We start from the raw sequence: 19457 nt of genomic DNA on the forward strand, positions 1-19457 counted from the left end.
TACAGGGATGGCGACGGAGGAGGGGACGAGGGGGGGGACGGGATGCCTGTGATAAAAAAACAGCACAAGTCGGAGCATCTTCATCCGAACACCTGAACCGACCTTCCCTTGTCTTCTTCTACTGGACCGTGATGGTTTCTGTTGGACTCTGGTGATCTTTGGTTGTCTCTGCTGATCCTGGTGGTCCCTGGAGGGTCAGTGGCCGCGATCACAGGAGCAAGGTGAGATTTCTTCCGGGAGGATGGTCGAAACAGGCGAACGTTTTAAAAAAAAAACAAACTAATTTGGGATCTTCGGAGTATTATGGGATGTCCCTGTGCTCACTTTGAAGCGGGACATCTCGTGACAGTATTCGTTGACTACATTAATATTCATGAGCAGGACTTCATTATTCATTGAAGACTCATTAGCATAAAGTTAGCTAAATACTCGAAATGCGACAATCGTTTTTAAATTTCCTTTTGCATTAATTGTTTCCTCCCCTAAAGTTGTTGTGTTGTGAAGTAGAATTGAATGTTTCCATGGTAACAAAGTAGTCATGTTAAACTAATTAAATGACTAATCTATGCGTGTTGCTCCCATGAATAATTAAAGTTAACACTTAATAATGTTCTCCTTTTTAGTCTGTGCCATCACTTCCTGTTGAAGTGCATCATGGGACGTGTTGTCCTCTTTGTGCTCGGCCCCTTTCTTCTGACATCATCACTGTCCCAAGGTCAGATATGGTTGTTATCATTCATTTGTTGTTGGAATGTACCATCTTAAATGTGTGTGTGTGTGTGTGTGTGTGTTAGCAGGTGACGTCTTGGAGTGTCCCATGCAGTGTGTGTGTGAGACGCGGCCGTGGTACACACCTCAGTCTGTTTTTCAGCAGGCTGTGACCGTGGACTGTAACGAACTTCACTTGAACAACATTCCTGAAAACATCTCTTCTGACACACAGGTACACACACACACACACACACTGTGTCTTGCTGTTGTGCAACATCCAAAAATGTCAATAAAATAATAAATAAACAATAAAAACACTTGTGTGTGTTAGGTGTTGCTGTTGCAGAGTAACAACATCTCGTCCATCACGAGACAACTTGAACATCTCACCAAGCTGACTGAGCTGGACTTGTCTCAGAATCATCTCACTCAGGTAGCACACACACACACACACACATTCATGAGATCAGGAAGTCAAGGTTGTGTGTGGTGCATTCAGGTGCGTGGAGTGGGGGCATGGTCTCTTGTGACACTGTACCTGGAGGAGAACCGCATCCAAGAGCTGGATGACCAGAGTTTGAAGAACCTCAGCAGACTGGAGGAGCTGTATCTGAACCACAACAGGATCTCATCCATCGCACCTGGCGCCTTTATGGGCGTGGCTAACCTACTGAGGTGCTCCTCTGGTGGGGGATAATCTATTTCCCAGAATGCACCACTCTGAATCATCTGTTCTTCCTGAAGGCTCCACCTCAATTCCAACCGCCTGGTGGCAATCGACAGCCGCTGGTTCCAGTCTCTGCCCTCCTTGGAGATCCTGATGATCGGAGACAACCCCATCCTGGGATTGGAGGACAACAACTTCCTTCCGTTATCTTACCTCCATAGTCTGGTTCTGGTTGGGATGGGACTCACCTCAGTTCCTGCTGCCGCCTTTGTGGGTCTGGACCACTTGGAGAGTCTGTCCCTGTGTGACAACCGCCTCAGGTGAGACAGACCTGGATTATTTCCTGGTTCCCTATTCATGCATGTCCACCTGTTCTTTGCTAGATCCGTCCCCAGAGATGCTCTGAACATGCTCCCCAATCTCAAGTTCCTGGACCTGAACCGGAACCCGATTGAACGAGTAAAACCAGGAGACTTCAAGGACCTTCAGCACCTTGAGGAGCTCAGGTGAACACCAAGACATTCATTCATTCATTCATTCATTTTCTACCGCTTTTTCTTCACAAGGGTCGCGGGGGGGTGCTGGAGCCTATCCCAGGTGTCTTTGGGGCGAGAGGCGGGGTACACCCTGGACTGGTGGCCAGCCAGCCAATCACAGGGCACATATAGACAAACAACCATTCACACTCACATTGATACCTATGGACAATTTGGAGTCGCCAATTAACCTAGCATGTTTTTGGACAGTGGAGCTAAATTGCTAGCTAGCGATACTTCATAATGTACTTGAGGAAGTACTTGCAACCAAACCCATAGTCCCGCCCCTGTCTTTATAAAGCGTGCTTATTGGTCTGTTAACTTGTGGGCCAGTTGTCTCATTAATGTGTGTGTGTCAGCATGAACAACATGGAGGTTCTTGTCCTGGTGGAAGCAGGGAGCTTCCAGAACCTTCCTGGTCTGGTGAAGGTGGACTTGAGTAACAACGCCATCTTGTCTCACGTGCACGCCCGTGCCTTCAGGTGAGTCGCCAACGACCAAGCGATACATCGAAAAACAACACAGACCAACACTCTCGCCTTGTCTTTACTCAGGGGCACGTTTTCGCTGCGTACGCTTCTGCTTCACAACAGCAGGCTCCGCCTCCTGTCAGGTGACCTACTGGAAGCCCTCCCTTCCCTGGAGGAGGTATCGCTGCACTCGGACCCACTGCGATGCGACTGTATCTCCTGGTGGAGTCATTATCTGGGCAACCAGTCGCTTATCAGGCTGCTGGAGTCGTCCATGACGCGTTGCTCATTCCCGCCTCGCTTAATTGGACGAGAGCTACAGGAAGTAGCGGCCTCGGGAGGAGAAAATGGGGAGGACACTTGCCTGCCGCTGATTTGTGACGACTCATTTGGATCTGAGCTGAACATCACCGCGGGGGAGATGATGATGCTGGAATGTCGAGCTGATGCCGAACCTTATCCTCAGTTTTATTGGGTGACACCCACTGGAGATAAGGTGGGCGGGGCCAAATCTACAGTATATTACGACCAATAATGAACATAAATGATGTAACACTTTTTTTCTTTGTCACTCAGGTGAGCCTGGAACCTTCGCCGATCGCATCAGAAGAGGGGCGGAGGTATCATGTGACCGATTTGGGAACGCTGGTGATGCAACATGTGGAGCCGTCAGACACAGGTCAGCACCAGCAGGGTTTTATTTTTATTTTTTTTGAGTCATGTGTTAGCGTGACGCTCGGCTCGTTGTGCAGGCGTGTACACATGTGTGGCATGGAATGTGGCGGGGGCGGACACAAAGAGCGTGACCGTGTCGGTGGACGCTCCGGGGGCACTGTGGGGGCATACCAAAGAGAAAAGGTCCAGCTCACTGGTAGTTCTAGCCAAGGTAACAGCGATGTGTTTGTTGTTAGTGTGTTAGCATTTTAGCTCATGTTAGCTTCATGTGCAGGCAGTGAACGCGCACTCGATGGTGCTGGCATGGAGGTTCGACCCCCAGGGAGGAGGGGGTGTTTCCACCCTTTCTTTACCACGTTGGAGCAGTGCCGCTGTGCACATCAACAACGCTCACATCAGCTACACTGCTAAGGTGAACTCTTTCATGGCACACTTATCATTAATCATTAATTAAACTTATCATTTTTGTATGTAGGTTCCCGTCGACGTTCAGGAGTACAACTTGACTCATCTACTTCCTGCCAACGACTACCATGTCTGCCTCACTTTCACCGCCTCCCCCCCTACTCCCAGTCACACTTCCTGCCTCAACGTCACCACTGAGGGAACGGGCTGTTCAGTGACACCGGTGGCAACGCGACATAGCAGCGTAGCGCTGGCGGCCGTCACGGGTTCTGTATTTGCCGTGTCCATCATGGCGCTGCTGGTTTTCTACATGGGATGGCGCATGCGCCGCCACACATCATACACGCCCTGCCTGAAGAAATACATGCACCATGCAGCCGCCGCTATTCCTCTCCACGAGTACCCGCCACTCATCACGCTGTGGGAGGGCGACGCCGACAGGGACAAGGATGACAAAGAAGGCGGAGCAGCGACAGGAAGTCACATCGACACAACCAAGACATACACGTGGTGAACACCACACGTCATCACGTTATTGTTAGCATTATGTACGAGCGGCATCACGTATAGACTTGAAACCAAGGGGGCGGGGTTACTGCATGTTTGCACTCTTTTTTCTGACTTTTGTAAATTGAACACGGCCAAGCACCAACTTGTACACTCATGATGATGATGATGATGATGATGAGAAGTGTGGTTGACTACAAAGCTGCAAAGATCAGCATCATGTTATGGCAATGAAGGCGAGCTCGGCAGCGCCTCCTGTGGCCACCAGCGGCAGACTTGCAGTGTTTTTGTACAAAGTTTATATATTTGTATTTATGTTACACATTTGTTAAGATGATTGCTAGAAGATACACTAAACACACATGAATCAATATACGTAATATATAAATAAACAATATACGTAATATATAAATAAAAAGTCACCACTGACCCACAGTCTACTTAGAGTCTCTGCTGAACAGCGACACCCAGCGTGCATGCTGTGTATATGCCATTGACATACTATTGATATATACTTCAGAAATTACATTAAAAAGCAAATTAGCCAAAAATAGACGTTATTAATTAACCATTTTATTCTAGACCGGTATTTTTTTTGTGCAGAGGAATGCATCAGTTATCTTTAGCATCATCATCTGGGCACAGTGTGACGTCAGTGCCGCCACGTGACCGCAGCAAAGTACATTGCTAACATTATTAATAATGATATTTTAATAAAATGTTTGTTCTTTTATGGAGGAAAATGCCAAACAAAAAATATATACTCTTCTAGTTTATTTGTAGGCGCGGTGGCAACAAAAGCGACGTCGACGTCGTGACGTCGACACACCGCCCTGACCCGGAAGTGACGTCAGCGGGCCGTCAGACTGTTGATGTTTTGTGCTCAAGCTCTCGACCGGGAAGACGAGACGTTTTTTTTCACCTTGTTTGTCGCTTTCGCGTCCAAACGTCGACGAGGATCCTCGGCTTGTTCGCTGCTTCTTCCTCCTCGACGTTAGCTCCATGTTTAGAGGCTAGCGGCCCAACCGAAGGCCCGACGCAGCGAATCTTTTGATCCAAAAAGGCAGGACTCGTCGCCCTCTGCCCCCTCCCTCCCTCCTCCCCCGTCCTCCCCCCTCCCCGCACCACCATGACGATCCTGCCCAAAAAGAAGCCCAGCTCCGGGGTCGGGGTCGCGGATCACGCCGATGACAGCGACCGGCGGAGCGGCGCGGACCCTCACCAGCACCCGCACCCTCACGCGGGGAGGACCGGAGCCCGACCACGGGCTTCCCCTCCGCCGTGGTCCTACCAGCCCGCGCCGCCGTCGGCCAGGGACGAGCGGCGGAGCATCGAGGCGAGCTCGCGGCCGCAGCAGGCCTCTCCGACGCCTGGTGGCTCCGTGGCCTCCGCGGGGCCGGGCGACGGTCGGGACGGCGGAGGAGGCGGCATGGTGGCGACCTCTCGCGGGGAACTGGTGGTGCAGGCCGGCGTGGTGGGCTGCGGAGGGAGTATCGGCGGCTGCTGCTCCGGGCCCGGACTGAGCAAGAGGCGGCGGCAGGCGGGCACCTGCTCCGGCGCGGTGGTGGCGGCTCTTGCCGGAGGGGGCCAGCCCGGCGTGAGCGGCCCCGGCTCCAGCCAGGACCAGGACGAGGGAGCCGGCAACAATAGCGAAGACGAGTACGAGAACGCCGCCCGTTTGCAGGCCGTGGACCCGGCCACCGCTGAGCAGGTGAGCGCCCAAAACCTTAACTTGGGTGGGGGGTAACAGGGGTCACAGGTCATGTTTAAAATGGACCCGTCTGCATTAGGGTCACGTGATGTGATGGCTACCTTGGCAACAGGCGATTTTAGGGCCATCTAGAACCTTAGCTAGGAGATAATTGTTTTCCTAACATGATTATGGACATGCCATGTCATTATTATTATTATTATTATTATTATCAGTGCAAACAAACATAGGGTACACTGTAGAACCGTGGAATGGGAAGAGGAAATAAAGTACAGCATGATCTGCTAAGTCAGCATTTCTGAGTTTTTGATAGTTTGCTTATAATTTTTCAGTATATGTCAAATAATGTGTATTTTAAGAGTTGGATATTTTGAAAGTTAATAGTAGTAGTTTGTCCTTGGGTTTCTTTTGTCGTATGACTTCCACTGATCACAGATCAGTCGAGATTGGTTGCCACGCGCTACTGGCATTTGTTTTCCCAAAGGGGCCACATTCAAAACAGAAAATAGTATAGAGGTCAACAAGCAGGTGATGTGTCACAACAGGGACCAAAACTTTTTGGGGGTGAATTTTGCCCATCATTCATAATCCTTATGTGAAACATGAACACATACTTCTTTCCCTTTTCTGTGCATTATAACACGAGAAAACGAGTTAATATGATCTAGCTTACAATGCATGTAATTGGGACACATCTATTTTGACAATGAAGCCCTCTAAAATAAACTCTTAACGACGTTGCATTGTCCTGTGATTGGCTGGCGACCAGAAGACAGCTGGGATAGGCTCCAGCACCCCAGCGACCCTCGAAAGGAAAAGCGGTAGAAAATGAATGAATGAATGAACATTGCATTGTTTGTTGTACATCTTATGGTCATGTATTAACACATACACCAATGATAACATGTAACAGTTGCAGTATCTTGCTGTATTTTGATGATTTACAACACTACCAAACTTATTTTGGAGGTACATTGATACACATACTTAGTATGCTAGTTCCAACAACATACAACATACACTTACAATGTCCGCTCTCCTTGGGATTGGCTGTGTCTTCCAGCACAAAGTGTGTGTTCCAGACGAGCATCTTGTTGAGTCTTTGTAGCGAAATCAAGAGCTAGCTATCCACTCTTCCGTCTGTGATTGACACTGAGACTAGCGGTTAGAGAGGTGACGTGTTAGTTTTAATGCTTTTTTTTGTGATACCAAAAAGTGCACAGTGACCCATAATGGCTGGTCGTCTACTGCCACAAACTCCATAATTTTCCTCGTAGTACTGTAAGCAATCCTTATTTTGTTACCATAAGTACACACATTGTGGTGCACAGCGCTCTTATTCTGAAGGTGTGTAGAGAAGGTTTCTGGACTGTTACTAAAGAGACAAGTCCGTATTGTTCACTGCTAATAAGTGATAGATTTAGCCTCAGCTCGGTTGCATTCTATGCATAATAAAGAACATCGTATTAAGCTTCTACCACAGGAAACTTGTAGTTTTACTGTCAACTCGACTGAGATCACTTCTGCTCCTTGCTAGTTTGTCAGCACGCTAGCAAACACTGTTGTTGTTTGTGATCACATGGGCTCTATACGCTTGCTGCTGGATAGACGTTTGAAATCGACTGCTTTTATCGTAGTGTCAATATCAGAGACTTGAGATGCAGGCCCACATTATCGGTTATTGAAATAGATTTTTTTTGTATGCTGTTCTAGTCTTGACTTTTCAAAAACAATGTGATTGTCGTGGAAGCATCCTGAACATGACTGTTCTTGTGTGTGTGTGTGTGTGTGTGTGCTTGTACGCGGGCACAGCAGGAGCACTGGTTTGAAAAAGCTCTGCGGGACAAGAAAGGTTTCGTTATAAAGAAAATGAAGGAGGACGGAGCATGTCTCTTCAGAGCTGTGGGTGAGTCAGGCGCTTCTTCTCATGACCACCGGGTGTCATGTCACTCTGTGTTTGGGGAAACCTTCACTCTGTGTGTGTGTGTGTGTGTTTAGCTGACCAGGTATATGGCGATCAAGACATGCACGAAGTGGTGAGGAAACACTGCATGGACTACCTGGTGAGTGACGTTATCATCTTAGCAACATGGCCGCCACTGACATGAAAGTCATCACATTCTCCCAAAAGACCATTCATTGTAGACCACAGCAGTACTGTAGAAATAAACAGGATTTTTATGCCGTCAGATGAAGAATGCAGACTATTTCTCCAACTACGTTACGGAGGACTTCACCACATACATCAACAGGAAGAGGAAAAACAATTGCCATGGTAACCACATTGAGATGCAGGCCATGGCTGAGATGTACAACAGGCCGGTGGAGGTGTATCAGTACAGCACAGGTGACTACTAGTTCTACTTCTTCATACTTGTTCTTCTTCATACTGTTACCTCCTTCAAGCGTAGCCCCGCCTCTTCTCTCTCTCTCTCGACGCAGAGCCAATCAACACCTTCCATGGCATTCACCAGAATAATGACGAGCCCATCCGAGTGAGCTACCACCGCAACATCCACTACAACTCTGTGGTCAACCCCAACAAGGCCACCATTGGCGTGGGGCTGGGCCTGCCTGCCTTCAAGCCGGGGGTACACACACAAAATTATTACAAAAATGCATGAGTACTTCCAATAAAGAAGAAGTACATGGTGCTGATGAGGAAAGGAAGTACGGTTCTAAAGCCTTGCACCACCCCCCCGCAGTATGCAGAACAGTCTCTGATGAAGTCGGCAATCAAGACGTCGGAGGAGTCATGGATCGAACAGCAGATGTTGGAGGACAAGAAGCGAGCCAGCGATTGGGAGGCCACGTGCGAGGCCATCGAGGAGCAGGTGGCCAGGGAGTCCTACCTGCAGTGGCTGCGCGACCAGGAGAAGCAGGCCCGACAGGTCAGCCCCCGCCCCCGCGCTGACCACGATTCCGCCTCTTCCTGTTTTTCATCTTCTATCAACCCCCCACGTCCTCTGACCCCAGCCCAGGAAAGCCAGCGCTACCTGCAGCTCGGCCACGGCGGCAGCCTCCAGTGGCTTAGATGACTGGACCGCTCGGTCGCCACGGCAACGGGACGCTGACCCGTCCCACTCAGACCTGACGAGCGCCACGTCGACGGTCATCAAGCCCCCTTCGCCCGCGGGCGCTGCCCTCATCCTTAACAAACCGCCCTCACCGTGTGCGCCAGGTAAGTCCCGCCTTCTTGACCCATTTCCGATTTGATTGGCACCTCAATAGAAGACATGTGTGTGTATATGTGTAGGTCCCAGTAATCCCAGTCGTCATCATTTAGAGTACAGAGCCATCATGCAGGAGATGTCACCTACAGCGTTTGGTAAGTAAGATGGGTCCGAAGTTGTGTGTGATCATCATCTAAACTGTGTGTGTGTATGTGTGTGTGTGTGTGTGCGTGCATTCGCTTCAGGTCTGACCGACTGGGAGGACGATGAGATCCTGGCATCGGTCCTAGCCGTGTCCCAGCAGGAATATTTGGACAGCATCAAACATCAGAGCGGCACCATGCAGCATCGAGAGCGCGAAGCATCACCCGACAGCAGCTGATGGACACACACACACATGATCTATGACCCTTCACCTGTCACCTTTGACCCACAAAAGATCGCCAGGGACACATTCGACCCAAAAGAAAGAAATGCAGTTATTTTCTCCTCATCTTTTCCATTCCTTCCTTCTCTCCGTCATCATCTTGTCATCATGGATCTTCCAAGCTTCACTGTCACCGAGCAACACGCTAACTACATGCCAACTGACTACACCAGTCGTGTCAAGTTAGCTTATAAAACACAGATCACTTGTTGAAGGAGCCGTGTCGTTGCCGGCACGTCGACGATTACACGTCATGTATGATCGAAAACATGTTGCGTCCAATGGTCGGTGTCGTCACATGACTTCACTTTTATCGTATTTATTTATTCTGGTTTGCACATGTGCAGTCAAAGCTGTATATTCAGAAACTCTCACAGATAGCTTTCCGCAAACCTAGCGCGGTGTTAGCCGCTAGCAGTTAGCTGGGACAAAGGGAACTTTATACCAAGTTAACATGTGTTCAAGGTTCTACTTAAGTTCAGTGAAATAGCAAAACTCCAATGATGGCCAAGTAAAAAAAAATAGGAAATACTATTTTTTAACTTTACTATTGGGTTAGCATTAGCACTCAGGCTAACTTTGTTGTCAGCTGAATTTATGCTGATCTTTTGGGCTTCAAAAAACAGGCCTTCTTGTGCTAATTGCTATTGATCATGTAGCACAATGACGTGTGAGCGAGGCCGGCGGCGGCGTGTCCTAGCCTCATGCTACGTTAGCATGTTGTCAAAGTTAACGCCTGGAGTCTTACTGTTGTACAATTTCAAGTACTTCCTATTGTACACTTTAAGTACTTCCTGTCCTCAGCCAGTGTGTTTACGTTCTATCATCAGCTCTGAAACATTTTAAAAACATAACATCATTAGCTCTTCCTCTAAATAACCGCCTTCATTCTCATCATCATCATCATCATCACAGAGTTCTTAGCTGCATGTTTGATCACGACCAATATCGCCATGGAGACAAAGCGATAAATGAGAGAAAAAAAACGTAGACAATTGTCATACTTATCCTCTTGCTGATTGATTATTGTTGTTATTAATAATACAAGTTGTTTTATTTCATCGCTTGAGATGAAAATAACTTTTTCTTGGAATAAAAAGTGGAAAACGTTTCTGACAAAACTTGAGTTTTATTTAAAAGCTGCGTGATGACGTCAGACTCGTTTTTTACTTGTTAGCGGTGATGAAAGGGTTGGAGCTCAATAGCCAATAGGATTTCTCCTGTAGAAGAACAAGGCTCAGTGAAGATGTCTCACTCTTGTTTAGAAACCTAATTGTGTTTTGTATGTGGGCTTCCATTACCTTTAACAGGCGCCATTGCCATGAAAGACCAACAGAGGGCGACATCCGCCCCGCCTCATTAATTTATACATAGAATCAGAATCAACTTTATTTATAAGCATTCTTACACAAAAAATGAATTTGACTTCGGTTAAATTCGCTTTTACTGTACATCTGTACGATCTATAATTATGCGGTGGTACGGAGTGAGATGTCTTCATAACACACAAACAGCAACATGTACTGCATGACGTCACCTTGCTGCAGTGATACTATTGGTTGAAAGCCGGGAAGTAGCTTGAAGCTGGACGCGCGACTATGTCTGCGGTGTGAAGGTATTTTAAAATGGATGACAAAAACGTTGCAAATGGAAAGTGTGAAATATGTAAATTTGGTATTACAAGAGATGGGAAGGGAAAGGCTGTATTTAACACGACAAACCTGATACTCCACCTCAAAAACAAACACCCCACACAATACAGAAGGTTTACCCGGGCAACCGAAAAGGAGTCAGCCCAACCTGCAGGACAATGTTTTAATGGGCCCCCTCTGGATAGACCACGACGTGTCTAGAACCGCCCCTGCTGTCAACCGGCTCTCTGCACATGCGCACAAGCGATCGTGTTTCCGGTACTGCTTGAGTGCTGTCAGCGTACTACTACGCTCGCGTGCGTTTTTGATCATCTGACGTTTTGCTGTTGGCTAAGAAGACAATAACAACAAAACCAGGAAAAAAGAGCAACAAAGACGCGCTTTTATTTGGTCGTCTCGTATCCGTAACCGAACACTGCAGCTGCCTGTCGGACGTCCTCCCATCCCAGCAGTTCCGGGGCCCGGTTGAGACACTTCCTCCTAGATCCAACACTGGAGCAGTCAACCCAAACTAGGACGCAGGGTTGTCCCTCCGGTGGGCTTCACGCCGTCAGCCGCTAGCTAGTTGGCTGTTAGGTAGGCGTTAGCATGGCCGGAGGAAACCACAACCAGGTGGCCGGAGACAAGACGAAGACACAGGGCCACAGTGGAAGTAAAAGTAAGAGATGCCCGTGCCTGGACTTTGTTAGCTTAGCTCAGTTCCTTTTGGGGGCTTGGTTTTCAGATAAAAAACAATATTAGCATCCTTCTGCTTGAGTAATAGCTTAAACAGTACAATGTCTCCTAGTAGCTACATAACATTATTTGTGTTTGTTTTACTTGAACTCAAGTACTTAGTACAAGTTTCTAACCGACCACCTGGAGCTCACGCTGTAATATTAGTCCTAGCTTAGTCCTAGCTTAGTCAGCAGGTGCTGACGTGGTACTTCCGCCTTGTGGGGTAATGTTTATTTTGTAGCGCGCGAACAGGTAGGAACTAATATGAATATGTGCTTGTTGCTAGTCGTTGCCATGCTAACAGTTCATGGCTGCTTTGAACGATCTCACAAACGGCACAATAATCCCGAACACAAACTACTGTTGTGGCCGAAATACACGCCAAGGTAAAAGTAATAACTTTTAACCTGTTTCCTGGCACCGAAACACATTTAAAGTAACAAACGAGTCTTTGTTTATCTCTTAAAGGGCTTGTTTACTGTTATAATGCCTGCTCTGTAACGGCGACTATGGGTGTTATTGCTCTAATAATGTTACAAACATGCTTAGAATGAATAATAGTTCTATTTAAAATTATAAAGCTTTCTTATTATGTTGTAACTACAGGAATATTTCATTTATAAATCAGGAATGCTGCTTTTAAATTCACTTTTCATGGTCAGGTCTAGAATCAATAAGCCACAATAAACAAGGCTTTACTGTACTTTCACGTTCATAGTACTTACTAATAAGGAATACTCCTTTGTGTGTCAGTAAACCACAGGTTGAAGTACATTAGTCTGGCTGTGCTGGTGGTCCAGAATGCATCGCTCATCCTCAGCATCCGTTACGTGCGCACCTTGCCAGGTGAGCGCTTCTTCGCCACATCGGCTGTGGTCATGGCGGAGGTCTTCAAGGTTCTGGCGTGTCTCCTCATCATGCTGCTGGAGAGGAGATGTAAGCATCCTGAGCAACTAGTAAACACACTTTTACAACAGTTATTGTAAAAAAGGTTAAACCTAAGATTGTGTTCTTGTCTCCATCAGTCAACGTGAAGGTTACAGCGGCCGTCCTGGTTGACGCCATCTTTTTTCAGTACAAGGACACGTTGAAGTTGGCAGGTCTGTCTCTCATCTACACACTACAGAACAACCTGCAGTACGTCGCCATCTCCAACCTGCCCGCTGCCACCTTCCAGGTCAGAGGTCACGACCGTAATGCAAAGATAACAACCACTGTGACTTTGAGCATTTTACAATAAAATGGCTGATGTCAGGTGTTTTGAAAATATTACAATGTGTTTAGAAATAGCTTATTCATAAAAATATGATGTATGGAGGTTGCTGAAGATAACACTGATGGTGTTGGTGTTTTGTCAGGTGACATACCAGTTGAAGATCCTGACCACGGCGCTGTTCAGCGTGTTGATGCTGAAGAAGAGTCTGACCAGAATCCAGTGGTTGTCTCTGCTTCTGCTTTTTGTGGGTGTTGCCATTGTGCAGGTAGGCCACACCCCCGTCTTCGTACAGTTTGTCGGGTCTTCAGTCGCTGCCATGACGTCATTGTGTCGGTCGGCAGGTGCAGCAGGGTGGAAACGAGGCGGAGCACGGCAATCAGAACTACGTGTCTGGCCTGGGCGCCGTGGTCATCAGCTGTATGTCGTCGGGATTCGCCGGTGTCTACTTTGAGAAGATTCTGAAGCGAAGCTCTGCATCCGTTTGGGTCCGCAACATACAGCTGGGCATCTTCGGCATAGCTCTGGGCATGCTGGCGCTGTGGTGGAACGACGGCGCCGCCCTGAGCCAGCGCGGCTTCTTATCGGGCTACACGACTATGGTGTGGTGCGTCATCTTCAACCAGGCATTCGGAGGCCTCCTGGTGGCTGTGGTCGTCAAGTACGCCGACAACATCCTCAAAGGCTTCGCCACGTCCTTCTCCATTATCATCTCCACGGTCATGTCCGTCTACCTCTTCGCCTTCCACGTGGACATACTCTTCGCCGTGGGGGCAGGGCTAGTCATAAGTGCCGTCTGCTTGTACAGCCTCCCCAAAGCTCCGCCCAACCACAGCTCGTCTTCCCCCGCAATGGAGGACGGCGCCCAGAGGGAGCCCTTTGAGACCAAGTCAGTGCTGGCCAAGTGACCCTTGACCCCTTCCTCCCCCCCATCTTTCTCTCTGTATCAAGCTCACTTCATGTCTGCTGTCAAGAGGTCAGAGATCATAAGTAAGCTTGGAATCTTTTCACAGCATGTGTCCTGACCTGACGTTTGCTCTTTAACCTGACTGACTCCTCCCCTTCCTGTGTTCCTCCGCTCGGCTAATACACTAACTCGCCTGAGCCCACCAGGAGGAAGCAGACATCCCAAAGCTCCTCCCACCAACTCGCTGCCTTACACTTTTATTGATCACTGATTACAAACCAGTCAGTCACACACTTTTGATTTCACACACTGACATGAATGAATTATTATGCGTGCGTCCTTGCTGGAATTGAGCAGATGCACGCTAACATGGTGGTGACGGCGACCATGTCTGCTGACAGATTGTCGTCATTGGTGCCTTCTCATCTTGTCAAAAAGCCATACGATTGTGTCGCACAACCGGTCCAGGGCAATTCAGTGGATGGTGTCGCACAGTCATGTGGCCCGCTCCCCGTTTACGTTTGTTTGCTTTCTTTTGGACGCCATGACGCCACGACAGCCTCATGGCCACCGTTTTGAATTCCTATCTTAGATGTCGAGGCGTTTTGGATCATGTTTTTTCTTCTTCCTCTTGCTCTGAATGGTGTTGACCTCTTCCACTCAAAGTGTCCATTGAGGAGAAGACATGTAAAAAAAAAAAAAGGTTTTTAATTATAAATGTGGGTGAAGAAGAATGGAATCATATTTATTATATTTTATCACGATCATAATAAAGCGTGAATGATTTTCTATTAAGGAATTTTTATTTGGAGATACAGTGAAGAAAATAAGTATTTGAACACCCTGCTATTTTGCTATTTCTCCCACTTAGAAATCATGGAGGGGTCTGAAATTTTCATCGTAGGTGCATGTCCACTGTGAGAGAGATAAACTAAAAAGAAAAATCCAGAAATCACAATGCATGATTTTTTAACAATTTATTTGTGTGATACAGCTGCAAATAAGTATTTGAACACCTGTGTATCATCTAGAATTCTGACCCTGAAAGACCTGTTAGTCTGCCCATTAGAAGTCCACCTGCACTCCATGTATCATCCTGAATCAGATGCACCTGTTTGAGGTCGTTAGCTGCATAAAGACACCTGTCCACCCCATACAATCAGTAAGACTTTAACTTGTAACATGGCGAAGACCAAAGAGCTGTCCAAAGACACCAGAGACAAAATTGTACACCTCCACAAGGCTGGAAAGGGCTACGGAGCAATTACCAAGCAGCTTGGTGAAAAAAGGTCCACTGTTGGAGCTATCATTAGAAAATGGAAGAAGCTAAACATGACGGTCAATCTCAATCGGAGTGGAGCCCCATGCAAGATATCACCTCGTGGGGTCTCAATGATTCTAAGAAAGGTGAGGAATCAGCCCAGAACTACACGACAGGACTTGGTCAATGACCTGAAAAGAGCTGGGACCACCGTTTCCAAGGTTACTGTAGGTAATACACTAAGACGTCATGATGTGAAATCATGCATGGCACGAAAGGTTCCCCTGCTTAAACCAGCACATGTCAAGGCCCGTCTTAAGTTTGCATATGACCATTTGGATGATACAGAGGAGTCATGGGAGAAAGTTTTATGGTCAGATGAGACCAAAATAGAACTTTTTGGTCATAATTCCAATAAGCGTGTTTGGAGGAAGAAGAATGAAGAGTACAATCCGAAGAACACCATCCCTACTGTGAAGCATGGGGGTGGTAGCATCATGCTTTGGGGGTGTTTTTCTGCACATGGGACAGGACGAGTGCACTGCATTAAAGAGAGGATGACTGGGGCCGTGTATTGTGAGATTTTGGGGAACAACCTCCTTCCCTCTGTCAGAGCATTGAAGATGGGTCGTGGCTGGGTCTTCCAACACGACAACGACCCGAAGCACACAGCCAGGAAAACCAAGGAGTGGCTCCGTAAGAAGCATATCAAGGTTCTAGCATGGCCCAGCCAGTCTCCAGACCTGAACCCAATCGAAAATCTTTGGAGGGAGCTCAAACTCCGTGTTTCTCAGCGACAGCCCAGAAACCTGACTGATCTAGAGAAGATCTGTGTGGAGGAGTGGGCCAAGATCCCTCCTGCAGTGTGTGCAAACCTGGTGAAAAACTACAGGAAACGTTTGACCTCTGTAATAGCAAACAAAGGCTACTGTACCAAATATTAACATTCATTTTCTCAGGTGTTCAAATACTTATTAGCAGCTGTATCACACAAATAAATTGTTAAAAAATCATGCATTGTGATTTCTGGATTTTTCTTTTTAGTTTATCTCTCTCACAGTGGACATGCACCTACGATGAAAATTTCAGACCCCTCCATGATTTCTAAGTGGGAGAAATAGCAAAATAGCAGGGTGTTCAAATACTTATTTTCTTCACTGTACATATACACACACATATACAACTGGAAATGAATTCAGTTGGAAACGAAGAGTTAAAATTTGACGTCATCTGAATGACGTCACGTGACTAACATTCTTCCTCTTCATCGTTCAGGTGTGCCGGGAAGCAGAAAGGATCTTAAGAAGGAAGAGCGCTTTCTTACGCCCCCTGCTGGTGCCAACACACCCAATAAGCATAAGTGGGCGGAGACAAGACGGCTCTCTTGACAGTTACCCGGTGACCTGTCAATCATGAGAGCTCCGCCCCTTGTATGTCACTTGAAATCACGCGGGAGCTTTTATTACTAAAGTCATGAAGTGTTTTTTTTTTCACAGTGACTGATTATTTTTGTCTAAACATTTGAAGAACTAGTATTTATTCAAATAACTAACGAAGAGGCAGTGCTTCACGTTATAAAACTACCTCTTAAACTAGTCCACTGCTTACCTTATAGGACACTAACTTGACTCTGAAGACACCAAAGCCTATTTTGTAAGTACATCACTCTTTATTTGCTTGTCAGGGCTAGACGTCAGTCTAATAAAACAATAAAAGTGCATTGTAATTGCTAGTATTGACAGTGTTTTGTAATCGGAGTTCTCACACTGATGCTTTTCCACTTCCGGGAGCAGCACGTGACGTCATTTTTGGTCGTTTGTTGATGACGTCACGCTCCACGCAAATAGCTTGACGTCACGTGCTGCTTGTACTTTGACGCCCAGTCTGGTCGACAGCCCAGAAAAGGGGAAGTAATAGCACTTCCTGTAAATGACTTTCAGTTGGTGAGAGAGAGAGTCGTCGTTGGACTGGACCACACCGAACATGGAGGACAGGTCGTGTCATTGTTTGACTTGAATTTCGTGCTCGTGTGGAAGAGAAGTGAGAGAACGTGTTTTAAACAAGCAAAGAGTCAACAAGTGAAGAAGGAAGGAAGGAAGGAGACTAGGAAGAGAGCCAAAGCTACATTACGTCACATAAGTGAGTACACCCCTCACATTTTTGCTAATAATTGAAATATTTTTATGGGACAAACAAACGACACTTGATACAATGTGAAGTAGTCAGTGTACAACTTGGACAATTTTACCCTCAAAGTAGGGACCTCACCTGCCAGGACTAAAAATACAAAAATGAATAACATAAAATAAATATGAATACTTATACAATCCTCCATATTGGCAGTCAAATTAATTAAATCATTCAACAAAGCATACAATCTTGCATTTGATTTGTTTGTATATCTAGCTGGAGGCACTGCTTTGTGTGTTTTCAATAAAGTTTTTTTTTAAACGCAATTATAAGAGTAGAGCAATTTGTTGCAGGCATTTGCAGAATCCATTAATTATTTTCACCACTGAAAAAGTACTACAAAAGCATTGTATGTATGGTATTATATGTATGGTATATAACTGTAGACTAATATAATGTACATATAGTATAATTCGTGACATACTGAAGCAGAGCATGATGCTAGCCATTCATAGAGAAATATATTCGTTTGATATACATGCTGTAATCATGCATTAACACATACACTGATGATAACATGTAATAGTTACAGTATCGTGCCTTATTTTGATTATTTAAAACATTACCGAAACTTCTTTTTGGTAGTATTTATTCATGCTAGTTCCGTCAACAACAACAGTGGCGACAACACTTATAATTTCCACTCTCCTTGGGATGGCTGTATCTTCCAGCACAAGACGTGCGCTCCAGTCCTCAAGTAAAAAAACATAAACAAGCATCTTGTTGAGTCTTTGTAGCGAAATTGAGAGCTAGGTATCCACTAGTGGTTAGCAAGGTTTTAGTTAGTTACTATCAATGAGTTATTTTGAGCGGATAGCTGTACACTCACATTGTATCAAAGTGTCAATCAAATATTTGCAGAAATGTGAGGGGTGTACTCACTTTTGTGATATACTGTACATTAGCATTAGCATCGGTGACCTGTCAACAACATGAATGACACGTATGCCGTGGTCAACAAGCCCAAACAACACCGCCCACCAGCAGAAAGCCAAGGTGACGCCGGTGTAGCCCCGCCCGGAGTGGCGGGAAATAGGTATGTTGATGCCTACAGGTGAGCTAAGTGCCTCAAAGAGCAAGAACAGGAAGCAGTCAGAAGAACCATCATAGCGACTACGCTGTGGCATAATTCAATCAAATAATTAAATGGAGTACTCCCAACACTGTCTCATGTCCTGTAGCATCTCCCATCACTATGACAACGACTATCCGCCGCTCTACAGCACCATCCTGCAGCCGCAGGTCCCACACGCCCGCCCCGTCCATGATGCTGGAGCAGCTTCATCAGCGCCAGGTAACCCAAACATTTCATTTCAACTAAATATCCAACTGACCGTTCACACTGGTCCTTTTCCAGATACTCATTTGTCTCCTGTAAGCAACGATTACGAAGACGTCTCCACTTCGGCGACACATCTCGGTCAGTAACGTCACTACTTTATTTTTATAATCTTGCTCAGTAATCTAGCAGCTAGCTAGTTGTTAGCGTGTTTTAGCCCGCTGCAGCCACATTAACAATAATAAATGACATTTATTAGCATGCTAATGTCAGTTTTACACCAGACTAACATTTTCATACGTTTACTTCCTTTGTGTTATGTTTTAGAATTTAATCATCGCATTCAGAAGCCAAAAGGACCCAGAGCACCGCCTATCGCCTGGACCTGCCTGGAGGGGTGAAACACCGAATGGACGGGAACACCACAAGACCCAACTGGACTTGTTTGGTACAAAGTCTGGTTAATTTTGCCGAAACTTTTGAAGTTTTAGTTCAATTTTTTTGTCTTGACAATGTGACATGCTTCTTTAACAGCACAATAAAAGTCTACTAACTGTAGTCGTGGACTCTCCGCAGCCAGACATCATAAAACCAAAAAGACCCAACTCGATGACAACAAGGATTGATACGGGTCGGAGAAACTAGATTTAAGAATTAAGAAAGCAAATTGGGAGCAGGGCTGCACGGCGGTTGAGTGGTTAGCACGCAGACCTCACAGCTAGGAGACCAGGGTTCAATTCCACCCTCGGCCATCTCTGAGGTTTTCTCCGGATACTCCGGTTCACATTCCAAAAACATGCTAGGTTAATTGGCGACTCCAAATTGTCCATAGGTATGAATGTGAGTGTGAATGGTTGTTTGTCTATATGTGCCCTGTGATTGGCTGGCCACCAGTCCAGGGTGTACCCCGCCTCTCGCCCGAAGACAGCTGGGATAGGCTCCAGCATCCCCTGCGA

At 46.6% G+C, this 19457-nt stretch overlaps 3 protein-coding genes across 8 annotated transcripts; all 3 read left to right on the forward strand.

Moving 5' to 3' along the window:
- The first annotated feature begins 13 nt into the window (after window positions 1-13).
- LOC131137251 (leucine-rich repeat neuronal protein 3) lies at window positions 14-4661 on the forward strand. Of its 3 annotated transcripts, XM_058084960.2 has the most exons (13): window positions 15-221; window positions 624-715; window positions 795-943; window positions 1043-1144; window positions 1211-1386; window positions 1456-1698; window positions 1762-1884; window positions 2274-2396; window positions 2469-2880; window positions 2961-3063; window positions 3137-3270; window positions 3334-3471; window positions 3535-4658. In XM_058084960.2, exons 2-13 carry the CDS (start codon window positions 655-657, stop codon window positions 3976-3978), a joined length of 2208 nt encoding a protein of 735 aa, XP_057940943.2. In that variant the 5' UTR covers window positions 15-221; window positions 624-654; the 3' UTR covers window positions 3979-4658. The 3 variants fall into 3 exon arrangements, with proteins under 3 accessions (XP_078653960.1, XP_078653961.1, XP_057940943.2); XM_078797834.1 differs by having other exon boundaries at window positions 14-221; window positions 1043-1386; window positions 3535-4661; XM_078797835.1 differs by having other exon boundaries at window positions 14-221; window positions 798-943; window positions 1043-1386; window positions 3535-4659.
- A 146-nt stretch (window positions 4662-4807) lies between these two features.
- Window positions 4808-10418, forward strand: otud5a (OTU deubiquitinase 5a). Its single transcript, XM_058084965.2, has 9 exons — window positions 4808-5682; window positions 7495-7588; window positions 7681-7745; window positions 7873-8029; window positions 8125-8273; window positions 8388-8573; window positions 8659-8863; window positions 8939-9010; window positions 9101-10418. The coding sequence occupies exons 1-9, from the start codon at window positions 5101-5103 to the stop codon at window positions 9235-9237; spliced, it is 1647 nt and encodes a 548-aa protein (XP_057940948.1). The 5' UTR covers window positions 4808-5100; the 3' UTR covers window positions 9238-10418.
- A 749-nt stretch (window positions 10419-11167) lies between these two features.
- slc35a2 (solute carrier family 35 member 2) lies at window positions 11168-19059 on the forward strand. Of its 4 annotated transcripts, none has more exons than XM_078797972.1 (10): window positions 11168-11592; window positions 12405-12587; window positions 12677-12828; window positions 13010-13132; window positions 13209-13753; window positions 16308-17026; window positions 18128-18258; window positions 18404-18516; window positions 18580-18642; window positions 18829-19059. In XM_078797972.1, exons 1-6 carry the CDS (start codon window positions 11523-11525, stop codon window positions 16333-16335), a joined length of 1101 nt encoding a protein of 366 aa, XP_078654098.1. In that variant the 5' UTR covers window positions 11168-11522; the 3' UTR covers window positions 16336-17026; window positions 18128-18258; window positions 18404-18516; window positions 18580-18642; window positions 18829-19059. The 4 variants fall into 4 exon arrangements, with proteins under 4 accessions (XP_078654098.1, XP_078654100.1, XP_078654099.1 ...); XM_078797974.1 differs by having other exon boundaries at window positions 11169-11586; XM_078797973.1 differs by lacking the exon at window positions 11168-11592 and adding an exon at window positions 11924-12037 and having other exon boundaries at window positions 13209-13854.
- The last annotated feature ends 398 nt before the right edge of the window (window positions 19060-19457 follow it).

The sequence above is a fragment of the Doryrhamphus excisus genome, linkage group LG17 (assembly GCF_037039965.1).
Source record: "Doryrhamphus excisus strain RoL-2023G ecotype Guam linkage group LG17, RoL_Dexc_Guam_v1.1, whole genome shotgun sequence".
In the NCBI taxonomy this organism is placed as follows: Eukaryota; Metazoa; Chordata; class Actinopteri; order Syngnathiformes; family Syngnathidae; genus Doryrhamphus; species Doryrhamphus excisus.